We start from the raw sequence: 24,217 nt of genomic DNA on the forward strand, positions 1-24,217 counted from the left end.
GCTGTTTCCTTCAATATCGCTAAACAATACACTTATTTTATTAAAAGGGGAAAACATTTTTCTGCGCAGTGCTCTATTGCAGCAATTAAATATATCAGCTCGGTAAATGTTGAACTTCGAAATTTTCTCCGTATTAATTTTGCTATTTAGTTCCATGAGTATTTCTTTCAGAGATGAGCATGTATTTTCTGTTCCGGTCCACATGGGTCTTTGCTCGACTTGATGAATTCCTAAGCTGTTATTGATCGCTGTTTCGAAGTCTTTTTGAAAAAGCAGCTCATCTACATCTACAAGAACTTTTGTAGCGTCCTGTACCTAAAAGTTTTGAGATTAAAACCTAGTATGCGAACATAAGTTACTTATACTATACAGAGTGTTTGCCAACTCAAGGTACGTCATTCATTTGAGTGACATATAATGCAAATCAAAATAAGCAAATTTTTGTGGAAACGTCCGGTCAGCAAATTGCGCAACGCCAGCGTCTTTCAGGCCCCACATTATTAACGTTCCATTGGTTCTAAAATGTGGGTAGGTACATCCTTTTGCCCCCGGATTTCCTTTTTAATCATAACTATATTGACCAAAAATCTTATTTTGAGGTGCTACCATTAAAATGAATGACGTAAGTCGAAACACGCCCTGTATAACTCACAGAGTCGGAAGGGCTCTCCGGATTGGACTGCAACAGTTGTTCCAATTCCTCCATAGTTCCAAAGTGTGACTGCGGTTCGCCGCCAGTTTCGGGGTCAAATGATAAGAACTCGTCCAAAATGTTGGAAGATTTACTCGTAGAGCAGGCATCTTCGTTTTCTATTGCTTTGCTTCTGCTTCTTTTACGTACATTTTTACGAATACTTTGGGATGCATCATGATCAAGATCAATACAATTCATTTCTGTCGATGCTTCAGCTGTGTCGGAATTTAGACTGTTTGTGACAAGGTAGAACCGCGGGCTAGTGAGTTTTGAAGAATTGTACATATGACCAACTGTAAGTTTTTCCTCAATGGCGTTTTCCTGATAGTCTAGCAGGTCATAAGTGAATTTGTTTAACGACCCAAATTTAGATACTCCATTCGGGAAAAACAGATTCAGAGCTTCTTCTAACAGTTCCTTCTTTGTTGATGTTTTGTGTGCGGTAATAGTTCGGCAACCTCCACCTCGTATCTCTCTGACCATCTTACCGTTGAACTTCCAACCCAGCTTAATCTTTCTGGTATCCTGCACAGGGCGTCCACGACATGTTTTACTAGACGCAGGTGATGCCTCATCTTTACAGAGGTTTAGTTCGTCTCCAATGTTTCCGCGTTTCAATCTTTGTATTAAGCTTAAAGTTGTCGTAGAACATGATGGAGCAGTAAATCTGTACTTTCTGCAGAAGTTAGTAACTGCGATTTGATCTCCAACTTTGGGTATATAGCTCTGAAGCTGATCGTATGTCATGTGTACGACAGTCTCCATATGAACTTTAAAACTGCAACGCCGTAAAAACATCGGTTACCACCTAGAGAAGTAGTTTTAATAGGAAGAAAACCTGTGCATTTTTCATTATGCTGCGGTTTTGGTCCTGGGGATGGAAAAATGCTGACATTTTTACAGAACACTTTTCGAACTTATATTAATGTTGTAAAGTTTCAAAATGATTAGTACAAGAATGGCCCAGCTATATGAAATCAAATGAGTAAACCTCTTTGTGGGACACTCTGTACACGTTACACTCAAAAACCCAATTTGGTCAGTGGCTGAAATTTACTCACAACATTATCTAAGAAACAGTGCAAACAATGGCGCATGGCGTTGGCGACTAAAACGGCATGTGGCGATAGGTCTTTGTCGATTAAGGGTTGCTATAGCATCAATACCACCAATCAATATCAACCGCTAACGCCGTGAAACTGTTATGCTCACGTGTTGTGGGTAAAAATTTCGGCCATTGAGCGAATTCGGCCTTAGAGTCTAACATATACCTTTATATAAAAAGCATGTCAATGCTTTGCGCAATGCAGGTCCAGGATGTATGTAAAAGGTCTTTACAGAATCCTGCTACATGCTTCTTACACCGAAGTCTGCCCATTTAAAAATACATACCTGATTAGAACGTTGTTAATTTTAGGCGTTGTACGGTGCTGAAGTTACAATTTTGAAATCGTTTTTACACTAAAAAGTAAAAATAAACGTTTGGTTGTTACAATATAAAAGTAAACCGTTAAAAGATTATATAGAGGAACATAATTCAATTGGCTTACTGTTTCAGTATAGTAACCAAAAATTCATTTTTTACTTTTTAGTGCATTTGATAATAATACAGCATTTCTTAATTTTTTTAATTACTTATATATTTTTGGTTGAAAGATGCCGCAAAAACAACCATAATTATAATAGTAGAATAAAATTATGGTTAACATCAGTCCATGGGTGTAGAACTTTTTTAGATTTTGCATATTTCCAATTTCTATTCCAATGGAAGGGGAAGCAAAGGGGTTTGGGTATAAAATGTAGCTTAACAATTTATTCAATACATTGTAAGGTAATCTGTGACTACATGAAAGGTACTCTTGATAAAACTCGATTACACGAAAGTTATATTTTAACAATTCGGAGTAGTGTTTAGTTAGAGGCATGTAGTTATGCAAAGAGTACATTTTAATTTTCTTCGTCGTCGCATTTGTATTCGGGTAATGGGTGGGAAGCATCACTCAAGGGCTGCAAGTTGCAATGTTTTGAGAAGCGTCAGAACTTTTGAACTTAAGAAGATGGATAAGTCACCCTAAAAGTGATTGTTTTGGCTCACAAGGTAAATGGTATGGCAAGCCTTTCAGTGCAAGAAGTGAAACAGATATAAACACCCGGTATAAATTGAAAACTAGTTATATTGACAATTTCAAAATAGTAACTTCATGGTCATATAGCACCCAAACTAGGTAAGCAACTTTGTAGTAAGTTTAGTACTTAAATCGACTAATTTCGGTCTAAGCAATATATAGTAGGCTCTTGTAAAGAAACTTTACAGACATGTAGTAGATTGATAAAAGTATAGGTATCAATTATACGTATAAATTCCAAAAAAGAGCCCTGTATATGACAGATTGTGACTAAAATACTTGGTTTTTTCTTTGGGGTACAGAGAGGTCTATTAGGGGCATATTTAAAAATTACTTACGCAATGTGCACCACGAAGCCTATCAAATTTATGTTTCTTTTATTGGAACACCCAGTATATTACGTAATTTTCAGATTCTACTATAAAAAAGAAGGCAAACCTTATTAGGGTTTACCATTACGTAAATTCAGGTTTTTGAAGTATTTCAGATTTTATGAAAATATAGGAACAAATTTCACTTTTACATTCTCAACATCTTTTTTGCGCAATCGGTCATTTCTGACTATTTACCATGTGTGTTTCCATGACAGTAAGTGGAATTTACCAGTTGCTATGATTACGACGACGCCAAAATTACTTACCGATCTGAAAACAGAACAGCAAAAATACTTACCGACGCCTTTTTAAAAACAATCAGTTCAATGTTAACAGTCTTACATTACATTTAATCTTTAATTTAATCTTCGACATACCATTCGGCCACCGGCAAATACCTGGCTCATAAAGTCATAAAGGAAGTGCAAAGCTAGCAAACTACATCAGACACATGCACAATTTTATGAAATTATTAATTTCAATTTTGACAAATAAACTGGTTACCTAGGGATGTACACCATACCACTTCGATCATTTCGATTTATTCTGCTCGTTAATTTCTTAGTGCATATTTATATTTGGTTGACAATTCAACTCATGTATAAAAAATCGCATAAGCCGCAGTGCAATTGTCACTTTGACAGCGGCAAAAGTTACCTGCAACTTTTACAGCGACAAATGCACTAGTGGTTTTTTCACTTATTCATTTTGAAGCAATTGTCGCATTATCCTTTCCCATACGACTAGTTTGACGTCTGTCAATAATTGATTAGTTTGGTGAATTTCTTGTTCATTAAATTGTCCTGCCGAATTACACTCGAGGTTTGTATTTAAACCGAGTAAATTTGGGTTGTTGCAATTCAAATCTGTTTCCTTTTAGCAATTTAACTCGAAAAACTGTCAACCTAAAAATGCTCCACCTTCGGTGTCGCATTTTTATTAATTGACAGTTTTTCTCGTCTAATTGCTAGGCAACAGATTTTCATTACCTTAACAACCCAAATTTACTCGGTAAAATACAAACCTCTTGTGTAATTATAAGTGAAATCCCGGAAGGATGAAATGACTAACAAGGCAATTTCAGTAGGTTGTTCCACATTTTGTATGCGGCACTACTTCTTAAACTCATCGTACTGCTGCTCATATAGTTTTTTGGATTTCGGTGGTATCAATTCATTACCTAGTTTGGCTGCTTTTTATCAATATCAAATACACCTTTGTCACCCACCACCAAAATTATGACACTAGCAATGACAGTTTCCAAATTATTTTTGTTACCATAGCATAGGGATTGTCGTACCAACGCAACGTTCCTATGGTAACTGGTTAATCAGCGATTTTTTGAAAGAACGCGTTCTCTAACTCCATACATATTAAGTGTTTCAGTTTCGGAAGTACGAAAAATATCGTATATACCTTGCGACTGAAGTAGTGATCCTAATCCCTCAGGTAAATTATGGCCCTCCCTTCGGTCGAGCCATAAAACTTTAACCTCGGATTAAAAGTACTACTTCAGTCCCGCGGTATATAATATACATATTATTCTAAGCTTAAATTAACCTTTACACAACTTACTAATTTACATTTACAAAACGATAAATAACGTACAATATTTTAGAACACCTTGTAACGCCCGCTACGTTTACCCCTGGTATGGTGGATGTATTGGGCACGTAGCGGGTTTCGGGTAGTCGACAGTCGTAGACTCGGGTTGCATAGACACAGTACAGTACAAGGATATGACAATGTTTATTTATAATTGTTATGTATTTAACAATGAGCATTAGTTGTATTTCACTCCTCCGCTTGATCCTCTTTCCTCGACTCGTGGACACCGCTATCGTGGACGCAGCCGGATCTGCGCTGTCAACTGTCAAACGGAGGTTGTAGGTTTACGGCAGTTGCTAGAAATCTGGTTAATTAGTGTGATGAAGTTATTTACAAATGAGATGAGATTATTTACAATGAATGATGTGTTGCCTGGGAGCTATGGTAATGATTCGCTCAAGCTTTAAATTGTAATTATACAGGGCGGGTTTTAGGTTGTGTTTTCCTCGTGCAGGAAGGGAGGTCTACGTGAAGCGTAAACGTTCTGGTCGGAATTTGAATAAGGGAGAGTTCTCAGGGTTGCCGAGGTACTGGTAGAATGGTAATTTCAACGACGGTGATAAACTCGACCATACGTTGGGCTAACAGGAATGGATTACGGTAAGGGTGGATACACTACAACGACAGTGATTAACTCAAACCATACGTTGTCCAGGAATGGGATTGCGGAAGGACTACAACGACGGTGATAGACTCGACCATACGCTGAAGCAATTAGATGGAATCGGGTTGTTATTTGCGGGGTTGATGCAGCGACGGTGATATACTCGACCATACGCTGAATCGGAATCTGGAAGGGTGGTAGAAAGAACAATGGTAAATATTATAATTCAGGTGTGGATCTCGGGTGATCGTTTATAGTTGCAGGATCTGGGATCTGCTTTCCATTTGACTGTGCTCTTGTTTATATACACCTTACCGTTGTAGTGGGGTAAGGATAGTGGCAGGGATATCTGCGCAGTCAAATGTTTATATGGAGTGCTCCTGCCCTCTCTTGTCCAAAATTCGCATAATTTTTAAAAGATTTTATACGAAATCTGAATTATAAAATTACTGAATTTTTAATCCTTACAACCTGATCTATGGGAATGGGCAAAAACAAACGCCACGAACTCCCACATTTGCCTCCCTTGCCCAAATGGGATCAAACTCGCTTTGTTATTTATGGCACCAAATGAAGCACTAAGCATACAAGCACTATACAAGTGCTTAAAAAATTGTATAGATCCGTTTATCGCAACGAATTTTCAACAAAAAATTGCAACGATTCCCGGCATGGGGACAGCTTTGGACCCTGCCATCACTAAAAAAATGCTCCAATACATCCTACAGCCAACCGATTATAGGGTCCTTATTTGCAAGGACCCTATAAAAAAAAGGTAAATATACGTTTTTAAGTGTTCTGTTCTTTTTTTTTCTATTTCATTTTCATTTTTTTCAACTTCATTCGTTTAATTTTTTTTCTATATTTTTTGATTTCATTTAATTCTTCATTATCATTTAATATTGTTTCTTCATTTTTTCAATTCATTATTTTGTATAATTAAATTTTCTATACCTCTATGCATTTCTTTCTTTTCCATCTATTGGAAGACTTACTGGACTCCGATAATTTCAGCTTACACATCTAAATTATAACAAAACAATAATATTAAAAATAAAAATTACTTTTACGCTCATCTTACCAAACAGAGTAGATACAGTTGTACAATCTTGACATCAAGAATTACGTATATTTAAAAAACAGAAGATACAGTTCAACTGAAAAACAAATGTATCATTGTATTTATATTATCGAACAAAAAATAAACACCTACTAACTTTTTTGCTATAAAAATGACCTGTTACAACATTTATGTCGGGTTTCACAATAGATGATTAAGGTTAATCACAGATTATAAAATATTAGAATGGGAAACAAAATAGTGTATAATCAAAGGTGACTATAGGTAACATTCTAATATTTTTAATCGTCGATTAACCATAATCGTTAATTAGCCTTAATTGTCGTTTGTGAAACCGGGCACTAACCTAATAATCGAAACTGGCTAACATTCTAATATTTTTAATCAACGATTAACCTTAATCATCGTTTCTGAAACCATGCATTAATGTTTGTACCAACAAATAACAAGTGAGAAAAATTTCTAAAAAAAATAAATAAACGATACACTCCACAATATATTTTAATGTTACTAACATATACTATTTGAGAAAGGTATAGGTACCCTTGCCTGAGTTTTTATGAAATTTTTGGTAATAAAGAATAAGAGATTATAAAACTACATACAGTATTACCTAATTTATACCAAACATTAGTACAAGCAAAATTGTATAATAGAAACGTTCAATATTACCTATACACTCACCTTACGATATAAAGATGCCATAATATAAAATAATTCTAAACGAAAACATCTTTTTACTTCAGGTTAAGTACACTTTACGCAAGATAACTTAGTACAGTGGCGGAACATAAACTTGAAAAATTACGTATACCTATAAAATTTTAACGCATAAGAGGAGCGTCATTAAATACTATTCCATAGGGGGCGCAGCTTCAGTATCGAAAAAAGAAATTGTATTTTTAGCTTTAAACACGGGACTTTCGTGAACGTACCTGAGTAAATTCAAAAATTAGATACCGGTGTATGTGTTTATTACATTTCAACTATAAAACTACTACAAAATTATGATGTACCAACAATTAAGTATCGTCTCGACTTAACCTAACCACAATCTAACCTAACTGTACATTTCGCCCTAACCTAACCGCTAAGAGAATTGGATTTCGGAATAGAAATAGAAATCCAGAAATGGTCGAAACGAATGCCCCCAATCACCAAACCTCCGAATATAACATTCGCAACAGATCAGAAATTTGTATGATAGCTTCCACTAATACAAGCAAATAGAAACCATACCCGCAAAAACGCAACTTTCTTATATATGGAACAATTGGGATCCAAATATCTATGGTAGATCCTTCTTAATAAAAACAAACAAAATGCTTACGTAAAAAATCGTACTATACATGCACAAAACCCACCTTTCTTATTTATATCAATAAATGATAAAGAATTGATGTACACATACAACAAAATCGCATGTCACCTATAGCATGGAACGAAACAACGCAGCATACAATATCCAAAACCCAATAGGTTTATATTACAACGAAAAAATACAAACACAAACGTAAAAATGCCCCATTTTCAGGGGAATTAGGGGGAAATCAACTCGCGCTAGCGGAGTCTTAAAATGCTACGCATTTTTACAAACACATACGCCGAGTTTGAGTTAAAAAAAACTATCGATATATTGGTGCTTTTTCGAGCCGAATCAAAATTCTTTTCCTTTGTTTTTCGCATTTTATAAAATTCCAACGTCACTTAAAAACACACCCAAATTACAATCGCACAACGGTCGGGCTAAAAAAAAAATTTACAAGCGGAAAACCACAAAAAACGGCGTGTGATAACAAAACGCCGTGATCGGTAGGAGCGAGCGACGCGAGCTCCAATCCGATCTAGTTTCACAAAATAATAAAATAATAAGCGTATTCGTTTCTGGTGATCCATGTGATTATAAAATCACATTCACTTTCATTTAAATTAGTTCACTTGTATGGAAAGAAAAAAACTAGAAAAACATTTGGAACTGATTACTTCTTGTACATAACCTTTAAAACAATTGTTTATTATGGAATTCTTACTTTTGGAATGTTTCTTGGAGGTAAATGTTAGGAAATACAGGAATTGGTTATTTTTATCTCATTACACAGGATCATGGTGATGATACTACAAGTGAAAGTGAAGGAGCAAGTCTAAGGGGTTTTAGTAGCTCTGAGGATTCTGATGAAACTTATGTTCTTGCACAGAAAGACAATAGGAGAGTTAGGATATCCAACTTTGTAACAGAAGTGGTACCTTTTTATTCTGAGGAAGAGTTTAGGAAACATTTCCGTGTTACTAAAGATGCATTTGCAATAGTGCGAACGATACCCAACGTATCGCGTCGTGGGAGCCGTGGAGGCTGCCGATTTTGTGCTTCAGTATCCAGCGGCCTTTTCAAATTTTGAAGTCATTTATTTTCCCGTACATTTTTCTTGCCAGGCCAGAGTACTGAAATGCCGCACGCACCAGATCATCGTTTACGACGACAAATTCGAAAAGTACCTGTCGCGGCAGCGTGATCTGTTGGCGTTGACGTACGGCGAGTATTTCAAGTATTTCCACCATCGTGAGACCGCAAGGAACGTGGAGGATGCGCCCGCTCTTGGAAGATTCGTCGTCAGAAACATCTATCGGTGCAAGAAAGCGCAAACGTACTGAGGGATGCAAAAAAAAGAATAGTAGTTCGACACGGAAATCCAGCAGTCATTATGACGTATCCCTTTTTGGTTCCGTTCGGCGTTTCGCACAACCGATATCTACTTATAATCCCTCTACAATATGTTGCATACTATCGGCGCCCCAACGAACGCGTTCGCACGATTGACACTCCCGCTCCACTACGTGAAAGCGCTCGGACTGTGGGACGAGAAAAATCTTGCTTTAACTTTTTTAACTAATACTGATTTGAAAGACACAATAAATTAAAAGAATTCACAGGACAGTTTGGCTTGTAATAATTATTTTCGGAGTGCTGAAATTAACACGTTCCTCAAAACTGTCGAGGATCGCGTCATGGGAGTTCCCCGAATACGAAAGTGCCGATGTAGAAGTCGATGAAGTCTCGTCCCTCGAATCCCAGCACCAGACTATGTTCCCTGTCGTCGGGGAAGCAGGTGCCGGAAAGAGCCACATAATTAAAGGTTTAATTTCATATATGCTCGAGTCCTCATTTGGTCGCGTGTTTACGGCTCTTGTCTCAAAGGGGGCTTCGACCCAACTGCGTAAGAGACAAACAATTCACTCGTTCTTTAAATTCGACACATGTACCGACAGTACCCCAAGTGGTCAAAGCGAGATACGTTACCGTTGGTGGTGTTCTTGCTCTCGCGTCTAATATTTATTTTGTAACTTTTTTTTAAATTTTCATGTAGTAAGTATATTCAAAGTAATATAGAATTTTTGATTTTGTACAATTTCAGAGAAATCCGTCCGAGGATGTTAGTTCACTGTGCCGGGGTAGACTATCAATTAACCACAAAAGTGAACTTCAGAGCATGGGCAAAATCAAAATGGAGAATCGACACCAACGCACAGCTAGTGTTTATGATCGACACCAACGATATACTGAAGAGAGGAAAGGCGAAGCAGTTGCTACGCAAGCTGCAATTGTTGGTGCGAGTTTTGGAGGGACGCGGTGCAAAAGTACCACTTTTATATTTGCAGGTTGCCGCCGATAATCCAGCAAATGAAGACTAACGGCGTCAATTAAATTTATTTAGTCGGTGTATCGTAGATTTGTACGTTCGAAATCCCGGTAAAATAAATGTAATTGATGTTATTGCACAGCGTAAGTATACATAATGCTGGAAACTTCGTTTTGATCATTTTTTTTAGAGATAAATTACACCCCAATTTGAGGGAATTACGATTTATTTGGAACCTCATCCAAGCCCAACTCTCATGAAATCAAGTACGTTGTTTCTTTTTTGATTAGTTAAAAATAAGTATTAAACTTTTTAATATCTACATATATTAATTATAGTAGGTATATAGTTAACCTTAAGCACAATATATCAATTCGATATTTTATATAATTTCAGATTACTCGCACCATTGGTGGCAAGTCAAACTATTTCACTTTGCGTACCGAATCCATTTTTTTATAATGATTAAAGGCCGTCTGACACTATTTTGCACACTATTTTACAAAATTTTGCAGATTAATTTTCATACAAAATTTTGCATAGTGTCATACGTATTTTGTACAAAAATTTGTTACAAAATTTGTTTGTATAAAATTTTTTAGATCCTGTTCTAAAAAATGCATAAATTTGTTATAAAATGTGCGCGTACGTGATGCGCACGCGGTTCGGCGTTTCGTAGGTGACATATCACATAACCTATCTAATTTAATTTCAATTATTCTCATTTTGGGCGTTTTTGCGAAAGAACGAGAGCGGTTTATTTAGTGCTAAATTACGAATTTGCACAATGTCATGGTCGCGGGAGCAATGTGAAGTGCTGATAGATGAATATCAAAGACATTCCTGTTTATATGCAGTAAAATCTGCACAGTATAAAAATAAACATTCTAGACAGAATGCTTTACAGCAAATTCAAGCAGTCTTGCAACCCCTTAAGCCGTCTGTTACCATCAACGATATCAAGTTAAAATTTAACGGACTGAAGAATAATTTTCTCACAGAATACAAGAAGTGGAATCGCAGCCGCCGTAGTGGAGCAGGTGATGAAGATGGTGACGGGGTAAGCAAAACCTTCAATATTATCTAATTTATTGACTAACTATACATTTTTCCTGCAGATTTACAAACCAACAATTTGGTATTTCAACCGAATGTTCTTTTTGTTAGAACATGTCGAAGTGCGGCAGGCCGTGGATAGCTTAATCGCAGAAGATGACACACCGCAGGTAGGCGACGAGGAGATAGTAACATCAGAGTACTATGTGACAGAAGATGGTAGTCTCAACGATATTACTAATACATTGGACACGGGATCGAGTCAAGTTCGCGACTCCCAATTGAATTCACCAAATCTTTCTCGTCCTATTTCACCGGTAAAAGACGTAGATGGTGCTACTCCATCAAAACGACTGCAATTTCAAAAGAAAAGAAAACGAGAAACAATTGAAGATAATGTAATGCGTGAAGCATCTAGTGCCTTAGCATCAATTTCATCAACAATGCAGCAAAGTTTTGTACAAAACGTAGATGAAGATGAGGCATTGGCTCAATTTATAGTGTCGAAGTTAAAACGAATTACTGATACATCCATTCGTTTGCAGACAGAAGAAAAAATTGTACACACACTGTTTGATGCCCTAAAAAAATGTAACAATTTGTAGTATTTATTGTTAATAATAGGCATATGTAAAATAAAAACGAATTTCACAAATTAAAATTGTTTATTGCATTTTGTTGCCAGGGCACCGAACCTTGTGAAGAATTAAAATAACTTCTAAAATGATCAGGAATATCTCTTGCTGCAATAGATGTCCGGTTACCACACTGTCGATTTATTTTCGGCAAGTTTTCATTAAATTCTTCAAGTTCAATATATGATTGTGCATTGTCTGTTGCGAGAAAATTGTGTAACACTACACAAGTGAGTGTAATCAACTCTACTTTTTCTGCATCTAAATTAACTGGATTTAACAGAAGACGAAATCGGTTTGCAAGAATTCCAAAGGAATTCTCTATTATTCTCCGAGCACGGGATAACCGATAATTAAAAATTCTGCTATCATTGCCGAGTCCACGATCTGGATAGGGTTTCAATAGGTTCTTTGACAGCGGAAAGGCATCATCGGCAACAATAACATACGGTAAAGCTTCTGTCATTCCTGGTAATACCTCTGGGGCTGGTAGACTCAAAGAATTGTCTTGTAGTGCCCTTGACAAGCTACTATTCTGAAAAACACCCCCATCACTAATTCGTCCATTGACACCTATATTTGCGTAAATGAACTTGTAGTTGGCAGCGGCTAATGCTAATAACACAATGCTATTTGCACCTTTGTAGTTGTAATAATACGAGCCAGCAGATATGGGTGCCCTAAAAGTGATGTGGCGACCATCAAGAGCTCCCACGCAATGAGGAAATTGCCATAATTGATCAAAATCTTGAGAAATTTTTTTCCATTCTTCTGCTGTTCTTGGTGCCTATACCAGGTTTCATATCGTAAAAATTGACAGTATAATATACGGACTATAACTTACTTTTAAATAGATTGGTTTTAATTTCAAGACTATGGCTTGGCACACTTCAGGTATAAAGCGGCTTATCGTAGTTTCATGTATCCTAGTGGTGTACATAAGGGATCGGTATGTCTCGCCTGTTGCTAGGAATCGCAAGGTAACTTCTAATCTAAAATGATAGCACAAGTGAGTGCCTATGATTAATTTTTTAATCACCTACTTGCTTCTGGAAGGGATGCATTCTCGCATTAGTGTATCTTGTTTGCATATTTCATTTGATATCAACGACAGCAAATATTCGAACTGATCGTTAGTTAATCTCAGAAAGTTTGTATATGCATTTGGATCCTCGGGTAAAAGTTCTGTATTTAGCATGTTTAAAACATCACGACCCTCGTTTCGCCTTTGCAGCCAGTTCCTGCTCCAAATTCGAGTACGTTTATTACGCCTTTTTGTTAGAAGACAAGACATAATGACAATGACACTTGCGGCAAGTGCCGAGCTAGCGATTAGATTTCGGTTCATTACAATTACCAGTAGTAGCACAATAGATAATAATATGAAATAATGAAAAATCAAAAAAGTAAATACTAGAAGAGGTTATGTTATTTTTGTTATTTATATGTGTAGGTGTACCACTACCAGATTTATTGACTTAAAAACCCATATTCCCTAGAAAAAAAATGCAAAGCGCAGACGCACTTACTAATTTTTATGATAAATTTTGTACAGTGTCAGACAATATAATTTTGTTAAATAAATTATGGAAGTAAATTTTTTATGATAAAATTCTATTCACAAATTTTACCAAAAATTTAGCATCGTGTCAGACGGCCTTAAGGTATATTTTCTAGAATGACACAAATGTTTGTATAAATTGTATTTCATAAGTAAAACTAAGTGGTATTTCAAATTAGTGTCTGGTATACCACATTTATTGTACTACATACTTTATTATCTATTTTGTATGTGTGATAATGACAAACAGTTTAAAATGTGAAGTATTTAAAACCATCGTATAACCGATCATTAAGAAATAACAACTAACAAAATTAGAAATTTTATTTATATAAAGAAGACTTTCAAATTGACCCCACAATTATCGAAAATTTTAATCCAGTGCGCGAATAATTTACGCGATCGTCGCGTCGTTGAGAAATTAAAAATTTCGCGAAAGCATTAAGAGATCTTTTTCCTACCGAAATGCGCACCATTCAAATTACGTACGTTCACACCAAAATCGGAGTGTAAAACCCTTGAATTTAATGAAGCAAAAAGAAGCGATTACTTGAGTCGGAGTGCTTTGCTGTGAACTATAACGAGAGAAGGGTAAAAGCGGCTATGTTGAATTGATGTATGAAAAACTGTTTCACATGTGAATTATTCTGCAAGTTCGGACAATTTGCGCCAAAAATTTAGGGAACTCTGTAACGGCTTACGTGAAATTGAAAATGGAAGCGACAGAAGCTGTTTACAAGGAAATCGCAAGTAAAACAAGTGACGTAGATCACTTCAAAAAGGCTTTGTAGTAGTAATATATGGCAGATTCTAAATCTCACTAGACGAAAATCCCTAGAAAAGTCACTAGAATTGAGTGGGTCTGAACTGCGGTAGCGAGGTTTGCGCCTGTGCTAACGTCAAGGGGTCGAGGTTTGCGCTCCAGATAAAGTATCGGAGGTTTGCGCCTGTGCTAACGTCAAGGTCAAGGGGTCGAGGTTTGCGCTCCAGATAAATTATCGGAGGTTTGCGCCTGTGCTAACGTCAAGGTCAAGGGGGTAGAGGTTTGCGCTCCAGATAAATTATCGGAGGTTTGCGTCTGTGCTAACGTCAAGGTCAAGGGGGTCGAGGTTTGCGCCTGAGGGATCTTGTCGATGGTAGTGTACGGCCGATTCTAAATCACACTATATTCTAAATATGACTGGTGGTGGGGATTGGCGCTTATATAAGCCTCTATATGGTCGTTACAAGGTATACATGTATTAAAGATGTCGTGGATGGCATATGCTGAGCAATCATGGACCAAATCTGTCGATTTCGTGACGGCCGTGAGACGCCTTAAGCAGCATTTTTCTGCATTAACATTTGATGCAGAGCACGAGGCGATATATGGACGCGGTGAATACAGCCCAGAGGAGTGCCAAGCTATTGCAGCCAAGTATGAGTTAGGAGAGGCAATATGTGACAGTTACTTAAGCTATAAAATATGTGACGAGTGCATTATCCGGAAACTAAGGGATGCAAAGTTGGAGCAGTTTAGTGAACAGTTGCAAGCGTGGAAGGATGAATCTTCAGAATCCGGTGAAGAGTGTTAAATTCAATGAATTCAATAATAGAGCATATGTAATGGTGACGTGGCATTTTGCTTATTGGGCAGCAAGGAAAGGTCCATGGGAAACTGTAGCAGTCGATAGAGTTCGATTCCGACGTAGAATCGAGCAATATCATGCAATAATTTCTCCAGTATTACAAGCGGATCATCGTTCGGCAGTGTATCGCGGTAGATTTCAAGGTCACGAGTTGGAAATATAAGGGTGAGAGGTAGCGATGGTTTCAATCAGTCCAGTGGTGTTATTGAAACAGTTAAAATGGATCTTAACGCACTAAACAACAGTACATTCTGTAAAGTATTCAAAAATGTCAAGGACTTGGAAGTGGGGGAGAAGTTTAGAATTGTGAATGCCGACACCATGAATACAAAATATGGTGATCGAATAGTATTGGAAACTGAAAATTTTAAATGTGTGCTGCCATTACGATTCTATGAATACTTCAAGGAAGGCGATCGCCTGAACGTCCTCAAAGAGTCCTTGAAGACTAGCGATGTATTCATCGAAAGCGCCGGAACAGCGGGAAAAACTACCAATTTAAAATTTATGTAAACAATAGATTAGTGTTGTTGTTGTTGTTGTTGTTGTTGTGGTAAAATAAAACATAATATTATAGATAATTGTCTTTTCATTTCAAAATAAAATGAATGTCCCATGAAAAAAATACTTCAGTTGTGGAGTGATCGTCGTCGTGTACTTCGCTCTCTCATGAATACACTAAAGAAACTATCATCCATGGCGACGAAAAATAGCTGTAATAGTAACTATTTCACGTGCTCGTGTTGGTGTTGTAATGATAATGGATATGGATCAACGCCACCATCATCTCCTCAAGTTGAAAATATGCATAGCAAAGCGATTGAGGAACGTTTAATAGATTGTACCTCTTACGCCCTCTTCGACAGCTTAGATAATTCCAAATACATTGAAATCGGCTACAGTACACACCTTAACCTTGAACCAATCCTTCGCATCGCATGCGGCAGTGTTATGCTCATGAAAAGGGAAGATTGGGTGACACTTTTAAAATGGCAAACATATCTCGAAATGAAGTTTTTCCGATCACAAGAGATCGAAAGATGGATAGATTGGTCGAATGTGAACGAAGAGAAAGATGTCGAACGAGATCAAAGTTCGGATACACTTAATAGTAATATCACCATCTACTATACGTGGGAGTCAGTGAAGGGGGCTACTGAAAAAATGTTGAAGAGTGTAAGAATACAATGTGGCAACAGCAGCTCTCAATATTGCACGATGGAAAAGAACGATATTGAAGAACTGTTTAATTTGAAAGATATAATCAACTATCGATTTGATTTACTGGAATCATACGCTCTGTCCTGTTTCTATCAAGATTTTATCGAACAGGTGATTAGCTACCGTCACTTTCGTAAAATGGAGTTTGGTGACGAGGAGGAAGAGGACGATGACGACTTCATCTATCGCGATATTGAAGATGTGCTAAACTATAAGAATAATGTAAATTCTCACAATACAGTGTGCATGATGGAAATACTACACTATAGACCTACTTATTTAATGTATCATATATATCAACCTCCTCAATAAACGGTTACTGCAGTTGAGCATTTTCATTGTGCCTAGATTTCCCTATAAATATGCCACCGCATTGTATAATGCCAATAATGTTGAATCGGAAGCGGAAGTGTGCGGATGGGAGGGGCTTGGTTAATACTCTCATAAACAAACTTCCAGTTGAACTACATCTTCCCGGATATCAATACTGCGGTCCTGGTACTAAACTAGACAAAAGACTAAAGCGAGGTGATCCCGGCATAAACCCACTAGACGCTCAGTGCAAAGAGCACGATATTAGCTATAGGGATAACCAAGACTTGGAAGGTCGACATCGAGCAGATCGAGTTCTAGAGCGGAAAGCTTGGGAACGGTTAAAAGCTTCTAACGCCAAGTTAGGGGAACGAGCAGCGGCTCTTACAGTGGGCGCCATCATGAAGGTAAAACGAAAGTTGGGGATGGGAGTGAAGAAAAAGAAGAAGAAGAGTAGTTTATTGAACTTGCGCAGGACGATTGCTAAGAAAATGAGGAAAAGCGGCAATACCACGGATATGATAAAGTCAGCTGTTACCGCAGCAAATATGGCCATAAAAAGTTTAGGTGGTAGAAAAAATGTAAGCGTACCTAGAGTTATTCCCATACCAAAACAGGGTGGGTTTTTACCATTTTTGATACCCCTTTTCGCCGGTTTATCGGCAGTGGGAGCTTTAGCCGGCGGCGCGGCAGGCATTGCTAAAGCAGTTAATGCATCTCGTGACGCACGTAAAATGCAAGATGAAACTTCACGCCATAATCGCACGATGGAATCGATCGCTATAGGAAATAAAAGTGGCGGTGCGCTGTATTTGAAACCTTACAAATCGGGAGGCAGTTTGGCGTTGCATTTAAAAAAAAAAAAACTTCAAAAAATTGCCAAAGCGGCCGTTAACAGATGTAGATCTACGTAAGCACGCAAAAGGGTGTGTACCATACTTTAGGGACGTGTTTATGCGAGATAATATGCCTATATCGCCATGGAAAAATGAATCCGGGGTTATTAATTTAGATAGTCAAAGGGGGCGTGGCACTCATTGGGTCTCGTACAAAAAACGTAGTAGACGAGTTTGGTACTATGATAGTTTCGGTAATATTCCACCACCACGAGAAGTGATCGAGTATTTCCGCGACTGTAAAATCTATTATAATTATGGACAAGAGCAACAATTTGGTACAACGAATTGCGGCCATCTGTGCTTAAAATTTCTGTATAAATAACACGAACACTGACTAAGCGAGCAGTAGCGGTAATCATGTCGACGACGTTCAGCATAGAGGGCGTTGGAAATACGGCGAGTCACGATTTCTATCCACCCATTGAACTTCCTTCGGGGAAAATGTACGTTATCGGGATGGTGGGGTTTTATGGCTGTAACAGCATAAGAAACATTCACGAGGGAAACGATAAGTTTTACTATAAAACTGATTCAAATAGCTCAATAGACTCCAAGGCAATAATAACAATTAATAATAACAATTCCGCATGGTGCTTACGAGTGGAAGCGAGTATATAAAAGCTCACATTCCTACAAGTCGCTTTAGTCTACGTGCAAATAACAATACGCTCAAGTGCGAACTTAATTGCGAATTTGATATAGATTTCACTCCAAGAGACTGCATAGGGCGCATGCTCGGTTTTGAATCGAGGATATTGGAAGCGAACGTTCTACATACATCTGCTTTAGATATTCAAATCATTAAGCACACTAACATTCACATAGAGTGCAATCTCATTACGGGATCCTATCGAAACGGAAATCGCGCTAAGGTCCTTTACGAAATAGACGTTTCCGTTCCACCAGGTTACCGCTTAGATAAAATTCCTAGTAATACTCAATATCTGGAAGTAAATACCAGTAGAATTAGCAATATAACTATAAATTTGACTAATCAAAAGGGTGAACCGATCGATTTCGGGGAAAGTGAACCGTTTACAGTACGATTAGAGTTAAAAGAATATGGGGTTACGTATTAATCAAGGTCCATTGCCATCCTTCCTCGACGCTATAAATAAACGAGATAACCGGAAATCGAGTTATTCTCAATCGAGACAGAGCCCGAGCACATTAACGCTAGTAGAAAAATCTTTCTTGGAATCCATTGGCCTGAAAGTGCAAAATGGCGGCGGCAGCAGACTCGTTAAACGTCTTTCAAAGCGTACACTTTGACGAAACGATTGTTAAATCCGATATTCACACCTATCTTCCATACGGAGGATCTTCGGATTACGGACTTTCCAGTGAAATACGAATATTAATTCAAAATCAAGAGCTGATAAGCGCCACCTACGACAGTTTTTTGTACTTGGAAGGAAAAATTGAATGGAGTCAACCGGAAGGAGAGGGCGCCATCGTAAAGACATGCAACCTAACAAACAATTTCGCGCCATTCCTTTTCGAAGAAATCCGCTATGAGTTGGGTGGTCAGAAAGTGGATGTATGCAGGAATCCTGGTATTACATCCTCACTGAAGGGATACGTATCGTATACGTCTACTGAAAGCAAAGGTCTTAAACATTTGGGGTGGTCACCCACCGATGAATCCCTTCAAGTAGATTTCAATAAGAGCAACAAGGAGAAGCATTTCGCTGTTTGCATTCCGCTAAAACACATATTCGGATGCATGGAGGACTATCGACAGGTTATCGTAAACATGCGACAAGAATTGGTATTAATTCGTGCTAGAAGCGATGCCAATTGCTACATCGGTACCGCCGACGATGCAACAATAACATTAACAAAAATTCAATGGAAAGTTCCTCACGTGACCGTTAGCGATAGCGCCAAAATTAGCCTATACGAACGCATCAATAAAGATGCTATAATCACAATGCCATTTCGTCAATGGGAACTGTACGAATTGCCCGCTTTAAAACAGGCACAGTCGGATATATGGCCAATCAAAACTTCAACTCAACTAGAGAAACCACGATGGATAATTGTGGCATTTCAACGAAGCGGTAAAAAGTTTTCACACGAAGCAAGAGCCGCCAATTTCGATAACATCAATATTCGAAATTTAAAACTGCATCTCAACTCGAAAAGTTATCCGTACGAAGCGATGCATTTAGATTTTAATGCCAACAAATACATCATTGCATATCAAAACTATTTAAACTTTCGGCGCGATTATTACTCGAAAGATGAGCATCAAGACGCCCTCTTTGACTATTTGTATTTTAAAAGTTGCCCCATCTTTGTGCTGGACTGTTCAAAGCAAAACGAATCTCTGAAGCATTCGACGGTAGATGTTAAGTTGGAAATGGAGTCGATGGAGGCCTTCGAGGCGGGAACGGTTGCCTATTGTCTGATCCTGCACGACGCACTAATTCAATACAATCCTCTGACCGGGGAAGTGAAGAAACTATAATTTGTATTTATTTAATGTATAAATAAAATGTAATGATAAAAAATGTTCGTAGTCTTATTTCAACCGCGACCCCAAAATGAAGGTAGTGATGCAGAAGCAAAAGCTGCTCGTTCAAAATCTCGACATGACGCCAAATGTGGACCACAAAAAAACCCATGGCGTATTACTTCCAAACAGCGTAAGATGCGTCATTTGTGGGCCGTCCAATTGTGGTAAAACGAATACGATGCTCAGTCTGCTAACTGAACCTAATGGCCTACGCTTCAAACACGTGTACGTCTATTCCAAATCGCTGAATCAGGACAAATACAGGGTTTTGGGGGAAATTTTGCAACCAATGAAGGACATTGGCTTCTTCACATTCAGCAAGAACGCTGACATTATGGAGCCCAGTGCTGCCAAACCTAATTCAGTTTTTATCTTTGACGATATCGCTTGTGAAAAGCAGGATAACATTAGAGCGTACTTTTCAATGGGCAGGCATAACGCCATCGATTGTTTCTACTTGGGTCAGACGTATTCTAAAATTCCTAAACAATTGATTAGAGATAATGCTAATTTAATTGTCCTATTCGAACAGGACGACTTGAATTTGCGACATATTTATGAAGATCACGTCGCACCCATAATAACCATGCAGCTGTTTCGAGAGATGTGTTCGGAAAGCTGGCGAAACCCGTATGGGTTTATGGTGATAAATAAGGATGCCGATGTGCAAAACGGTCGTTTCAGGAAAGGCTTCGATCACTATATAATACCGTGAAAACATGTTTATTGTTCAGTTCAACTGTAACGGCTTTAACAGCTTTAACAGCTCTAACAGCTCTAACAGCTTACAGTTTTAACAGCTGAACAGCTTTAACATCTGAACAGCTTTACGAACAGCTGAACAGCTTTAACGAACATCTGAACGGCTTTACGAACAGCTGAACAGCTTTAACGAACAGCTGAACAGCTTTAACAGCTGAACAGCTTAACAGCTTTATTGGGGAACAGACCCTGTTCCAGTTGATCTGTTCATTTCATATCGGTTTACCTGTTCCGTTGATCATGGATAATAAGGAGATGGCCTTGAAACGAAGAATAGTTCAGGCGCGTAAAGCGATACAGCAAAAGTACAATCGTCTCAAAGCGGATCGTTTTATTAAAGAAGTGGAATTTGTACGAACGTATAAACCGCTAATTCAACCGCTAGCTCAGATCGTAAAGAAAATCGAACCGCCATCATCGGTTATAGAAACGAAAAAGGAGGAGCCATCAGAGGACGAAGTATTTACATCACCCCCTAAAAAACGTCAATCTCCTGTAAAAAGAAAGTCACCACAACAACGTACGACTCCTGCGATACCTTATTACTCGCGAATGAGACGAAGGCCCTCTTCCCTTACCGAGATCAGTCCGCTGGCTAGACTTCCCTACTTTCAAAAATATCCGCCAACTGATATTAGTCCTATGGTTAGACCTTTTCACCCCACGGCTACTCCATCATTGAGACAGCCGCCATCATTTCTACAGAGTACAGTGATAGGAGAGCATCAACTGGAGGAAGAAGAAGACGAGTCCTCTATTGCATCAGAATCATCTGCTTCATTACTTGATATGCAAGGTTCGCAAGCCTTTTTGGAACAATACAAACACCTACCACGTATATACGTTGAGCGCATGATAAGAGATACGAGTAATGCAATTGACAGCACCTTTGGAATTCATTATAATGTCGAAACGGATAAGTGGCGAATGGGCAAGACGGAGGTGACGATAGATGACGAAGATTTGGTCATTAACGGGGTCCGGTACAAAGGTACTGCAGGGCTATACGAACTTATCATCATGAATGAACCGGACGAATCGCTAGTATCCAAGCAGGATAGAAGTAACTATAAGCAGATAATAATAGCAACTCATGTCGCACGGCGCAATTACGACCCCACCGAACAGATTCGTGGCAATAAAAGCAAAAAGTATACGCTCATAATAAAGCCTCTACTGAAGGAGGAGGAAGCGGCGAATAGGGGGCGTGCGAAATCGGGAAGCGGCATTACTCTATTCAAGGAACTCGACCGACCGATCGAATACAAATACTGGAATAGCGTGCATGAATTGATTAGGGAGTTAGAGGTTTTATGGGGTGAAAAAATGGCAGGCAACACTGGTGTAAAAAATGATATAATATCAATTATGGAAGAGTTATATGAAGAGGGCTACATACAAAAGCCTACGCAGCGATTTTTACGTCAACTAGTATAAATACCCCATTTCCGCCTTCTTTCTTACATTCATCATGGATAAATTCGGACGTTCACATACCCATGCTCAATTTGGAAAGCTGTTGAAAACAACTTTTTCCATTACCGACGATACTATAAACGTGGAAAACAAGAGATTAAGTAATGTTGCCGATCCTATTGAACGTCAGGATGCCCTAACCTTACACCACTATCTAGCTACAAGACTAAATCTAAACGAAAACCGGCTGACCAATGTGGCTGATCCATTAGATGATAGCGATGCTATAAATAAAGGCTACTTAAGGTTTTATATACAAATCGTTAAAGCATCTTTAGACGGTCTTCGCAATTTTGTGGAACATTTAGAGAAAGATTTGAACGCTGTCAAAGAAAGCTTGAGTAGATTAATAGAGAATGCAGCAAGTGGTAAATGAGTTACACAAAGCGGCACGTAAGAATTTCACACGTAGACGTACTGTTATTAAGGGTTTCGATGATCTTTGGCAGGCAGATTTAGCTGAATTTATACCTTACGCTAAAAATAATAAAGGCTACAAATACATATTGGTAGTTATTGACTGTTTTTCTAAATATCTGTGGACGAGAGTATTGAAGAATAAAACAGGCGAAGAGGTGACAAAAGCCATGCAAAGTATATTAAGAACTACCGGACGCAGACCGAAAAATTTACAAACCGATGCAGGAAAGGAATTCTATAACAAATCATTTGATAAGGTGATGACACAGCAACATATTAATCACTACTCTACGCACAGTATTAAAAAGGCTGCAATGGCCGAAAGAGTTATTAGAACTATCAAGGGTCAACTTTACAAAAATTTTAGCCTACGTGGAAAGTATGTATGGATCGATGTAATTGAATCAATCACAAGCGACTATAATAAGCGTAAACATCGAACGACTGGGATGAAACCGGTTGAAGTGAAGGCCAACACACATTTAACTGCCTATAACCACATAAAGCTGTTCAATAGGAAATGTCGGTTTAATGTTGGCGATGTAGTTCGAATCAGCAAATTCAAGAGTCATTTTTCTAAGGGCTACACACCTAATTGGTCTAGTGAACTTTTTAAAATAGTGAAAATACGAATAACAAACCCAGTAACATATCTGTTAGAAGACATGAAAGGAAAACCGATCCTAGGTGGATTTTATGAACAAGAATTGCAGAAAGCCAAGCATTCAGATGTATATTTGATAGAAAAGGTATTGCGGCGTAAGAAAAACAAAGTATACGTCAAATGGTGGGGAATGGATGAAAAATCGTGGATTAATCAAGAAGACATAATTTTATAAGCTTTAGTTTTTTTAATTTGTAATATATATATATATATTGTGAATAAAACTCAGTAAATCCATACATGTTTTTATTTTATTTTTTTGTCTACCATACAAAGGTTTTGATTGGATTCGGTTTTGAATTTTTACTCCACATTCTGTTAAGTACCAATAAACTCTTTTTATAGTCACTTAGTTGCGTCGAGGGCCAAAATGCGTTGTCCGGTCCACAAGTCCACCCTAGGGACGCATTTGGATCTGCGTCTCCTTTACGGATATTTTCCAGCACCCAGTCGTACACTGCTTTATGTCGAGTGCATGCGAGCGGCCTGAATGAGTATTGTATGTTTCGCTCGGTACATATTTCCCACAAAATTTCTAGGGCCTTACAATTAGCATATTCTATACTAATACATATTGCATCATCCATTATATACAAAAGATCCTTATAGTTATTTAAAATACTATCTACATTGAATTGAGAAAGTCTAGCTAAATCATAAATATACATTTTAAGTCCTAAAGGTAATTCAGAAGTCAGTCTATCGATCTGATCACTAGTAACACAGCCACTTATATTTAGGATTCGACATTTATTTACAAAATGTTTAATGGTATAGTCAATTTCTTCCTTCTTATCAACTAGTAGTTTAATTTTATTCGAGCACACATTTGGTGATTTTGCGCACCAGTTGAAGCACTCGTCCGGTATCACAATTTTTTGCAGAGTCTGATTAATCACCTCATAATTTTCAGTGGACCAGACGTCCATAAGGGCTCTTT

At 37.9% G+C, this 24,217-nt stretch overlaps 3 protein-coding genes and 1 long non-coding RNA gene across 4 annotated transcripts; 3 read left to right on the forward strand and 1 right to left on the reverse strand.

Annotated features, from left to right (window-relative positions):
• The first annotated feature begins 4,903 nt into the window (after nt 1-4,903).
• Nucleotides 4,904-6,004, forward strand: LOC116159234. The gene is made up of 4 exons (XR_004142921.1): nt 4,904-5,186; nt 5,237-5,402; nt 5,458-5,618; nt 5,664-6,004. It is a non-coding gene; the product is annotated as an uncharacterized LOC116159234 (long non-coding RNA).
• Nucleotides 6,005-10,689: 4,685 nt separating this feature from the next.
• On the forward strand, nt 10,690-11,798 carry LOC116159089. The gene is made up of 2 exons (XM_031471991.1): nt 10,690-11,182; nt 11,241-11,798. Exons 1-2 carry the CDS (start codon nt 10,910-10,912, stop codon nt 11,781-11,783), a joined length of 816 nt encoding a protein of 271 aa, XP_031327851.1. The 5' UTR covers nt 10,690-10,909; the 3' UTR covers nt 11,784-11,798.
• Nucleotides 11,799-11,843: 45 nt separating this feature from the next.
• Nucleotides 11,844-13,368, reverse strand: LOC116160229 (protein ALP1-like). The gene is made up of 4 exons (XM_031473380.1): nt 12,857-13,368; nt 12,658-12,805; nt 11,923-12,600; nt 11,844-11,873 (listed from the first exon to the last, which is right to left on the reverse strand). The coding sequence occupies exons 1-4, from the start codon at nt 13,159-13,161 to the stop codon at nt 11,844-11,846; spliced, it is 1,161 nt and encodes a 386-aa protein (XP_031329240.1). The 5' UTR covers nt 13,162-13,368.
• Nucleotides 13,369-18,656: 5,288 nt separating this feature from the next.
• On the forward strand, nt 18,657-19,907 carry LOC116160238. The gene has a single exon (XM_031473390.1). It carries the CDS (start codon nt 18,657-18,659, stop codon nt 19,905-19,907), a length of 1,251 nt encoding a protein of 416 aa, XP_031329250.1.
• The last annotated feature ends 4,310 nt before the right edge of the window (nt 19,908-24,217 follow it).

Source organism: Photinus pyralis, unplaced genomic scaffold (assembly GCF_008802855.1).
Source record: "Photinus pyralis isolate 1611_PpyrPB1 unplaced genomic scaffold, Ppyr1.3 Ppyr1.4_LG1, whole genome shotgun sequence".
NCBI lineage: Eukaryota > Metazoa > Arthropoda > Insecta > Coleoptera > Lampyridae > Photinus > Photinus pyralis.

Coding starts and splice junctions, on each gene's coding strand:
- LOC116159089 (XM_031471991.1), top strand. CDS start 10,910: ATGTCATGGTCGCGGGAGCAATGTGAAGTGCTGATAGATGAATATCAA. Junction 11,183..11,240: donor GTGATGAAGATGGTGACGGG/GTAAGCAAAACC, acceptor TTTTTCCTGCAG/ATTTACAAACCAACAATTTG.
- LOC116160229 (XM_031473380.1), bottom strand. CDS start 13,161: ATGAACCGAAATCTAATCGCTAGCTCGGCACTTGCCGCAAGTGTCATT. Junction 12,806..12,856: donor TGCATCCCTTCCAGAAGCAA/GTAGGTGATTAA, acceptor CTATCATTTTAG/ATTAGAAGTTACCTTGCGAT. Junction 11,874..11,922: donor GTAACCGGACATCTATTGCA/GCAAGAGATATT, acceptor ATTCTTCACAAG/GTTCGGTGCCCTGGCAACAA.
- LOC116160238 (XM_031473390.1), top strand. CDS start 18,657: ATGGCGGCGGCAGCAGACTCGTTAAACGTCTTTCAAAGCGTACACTTT.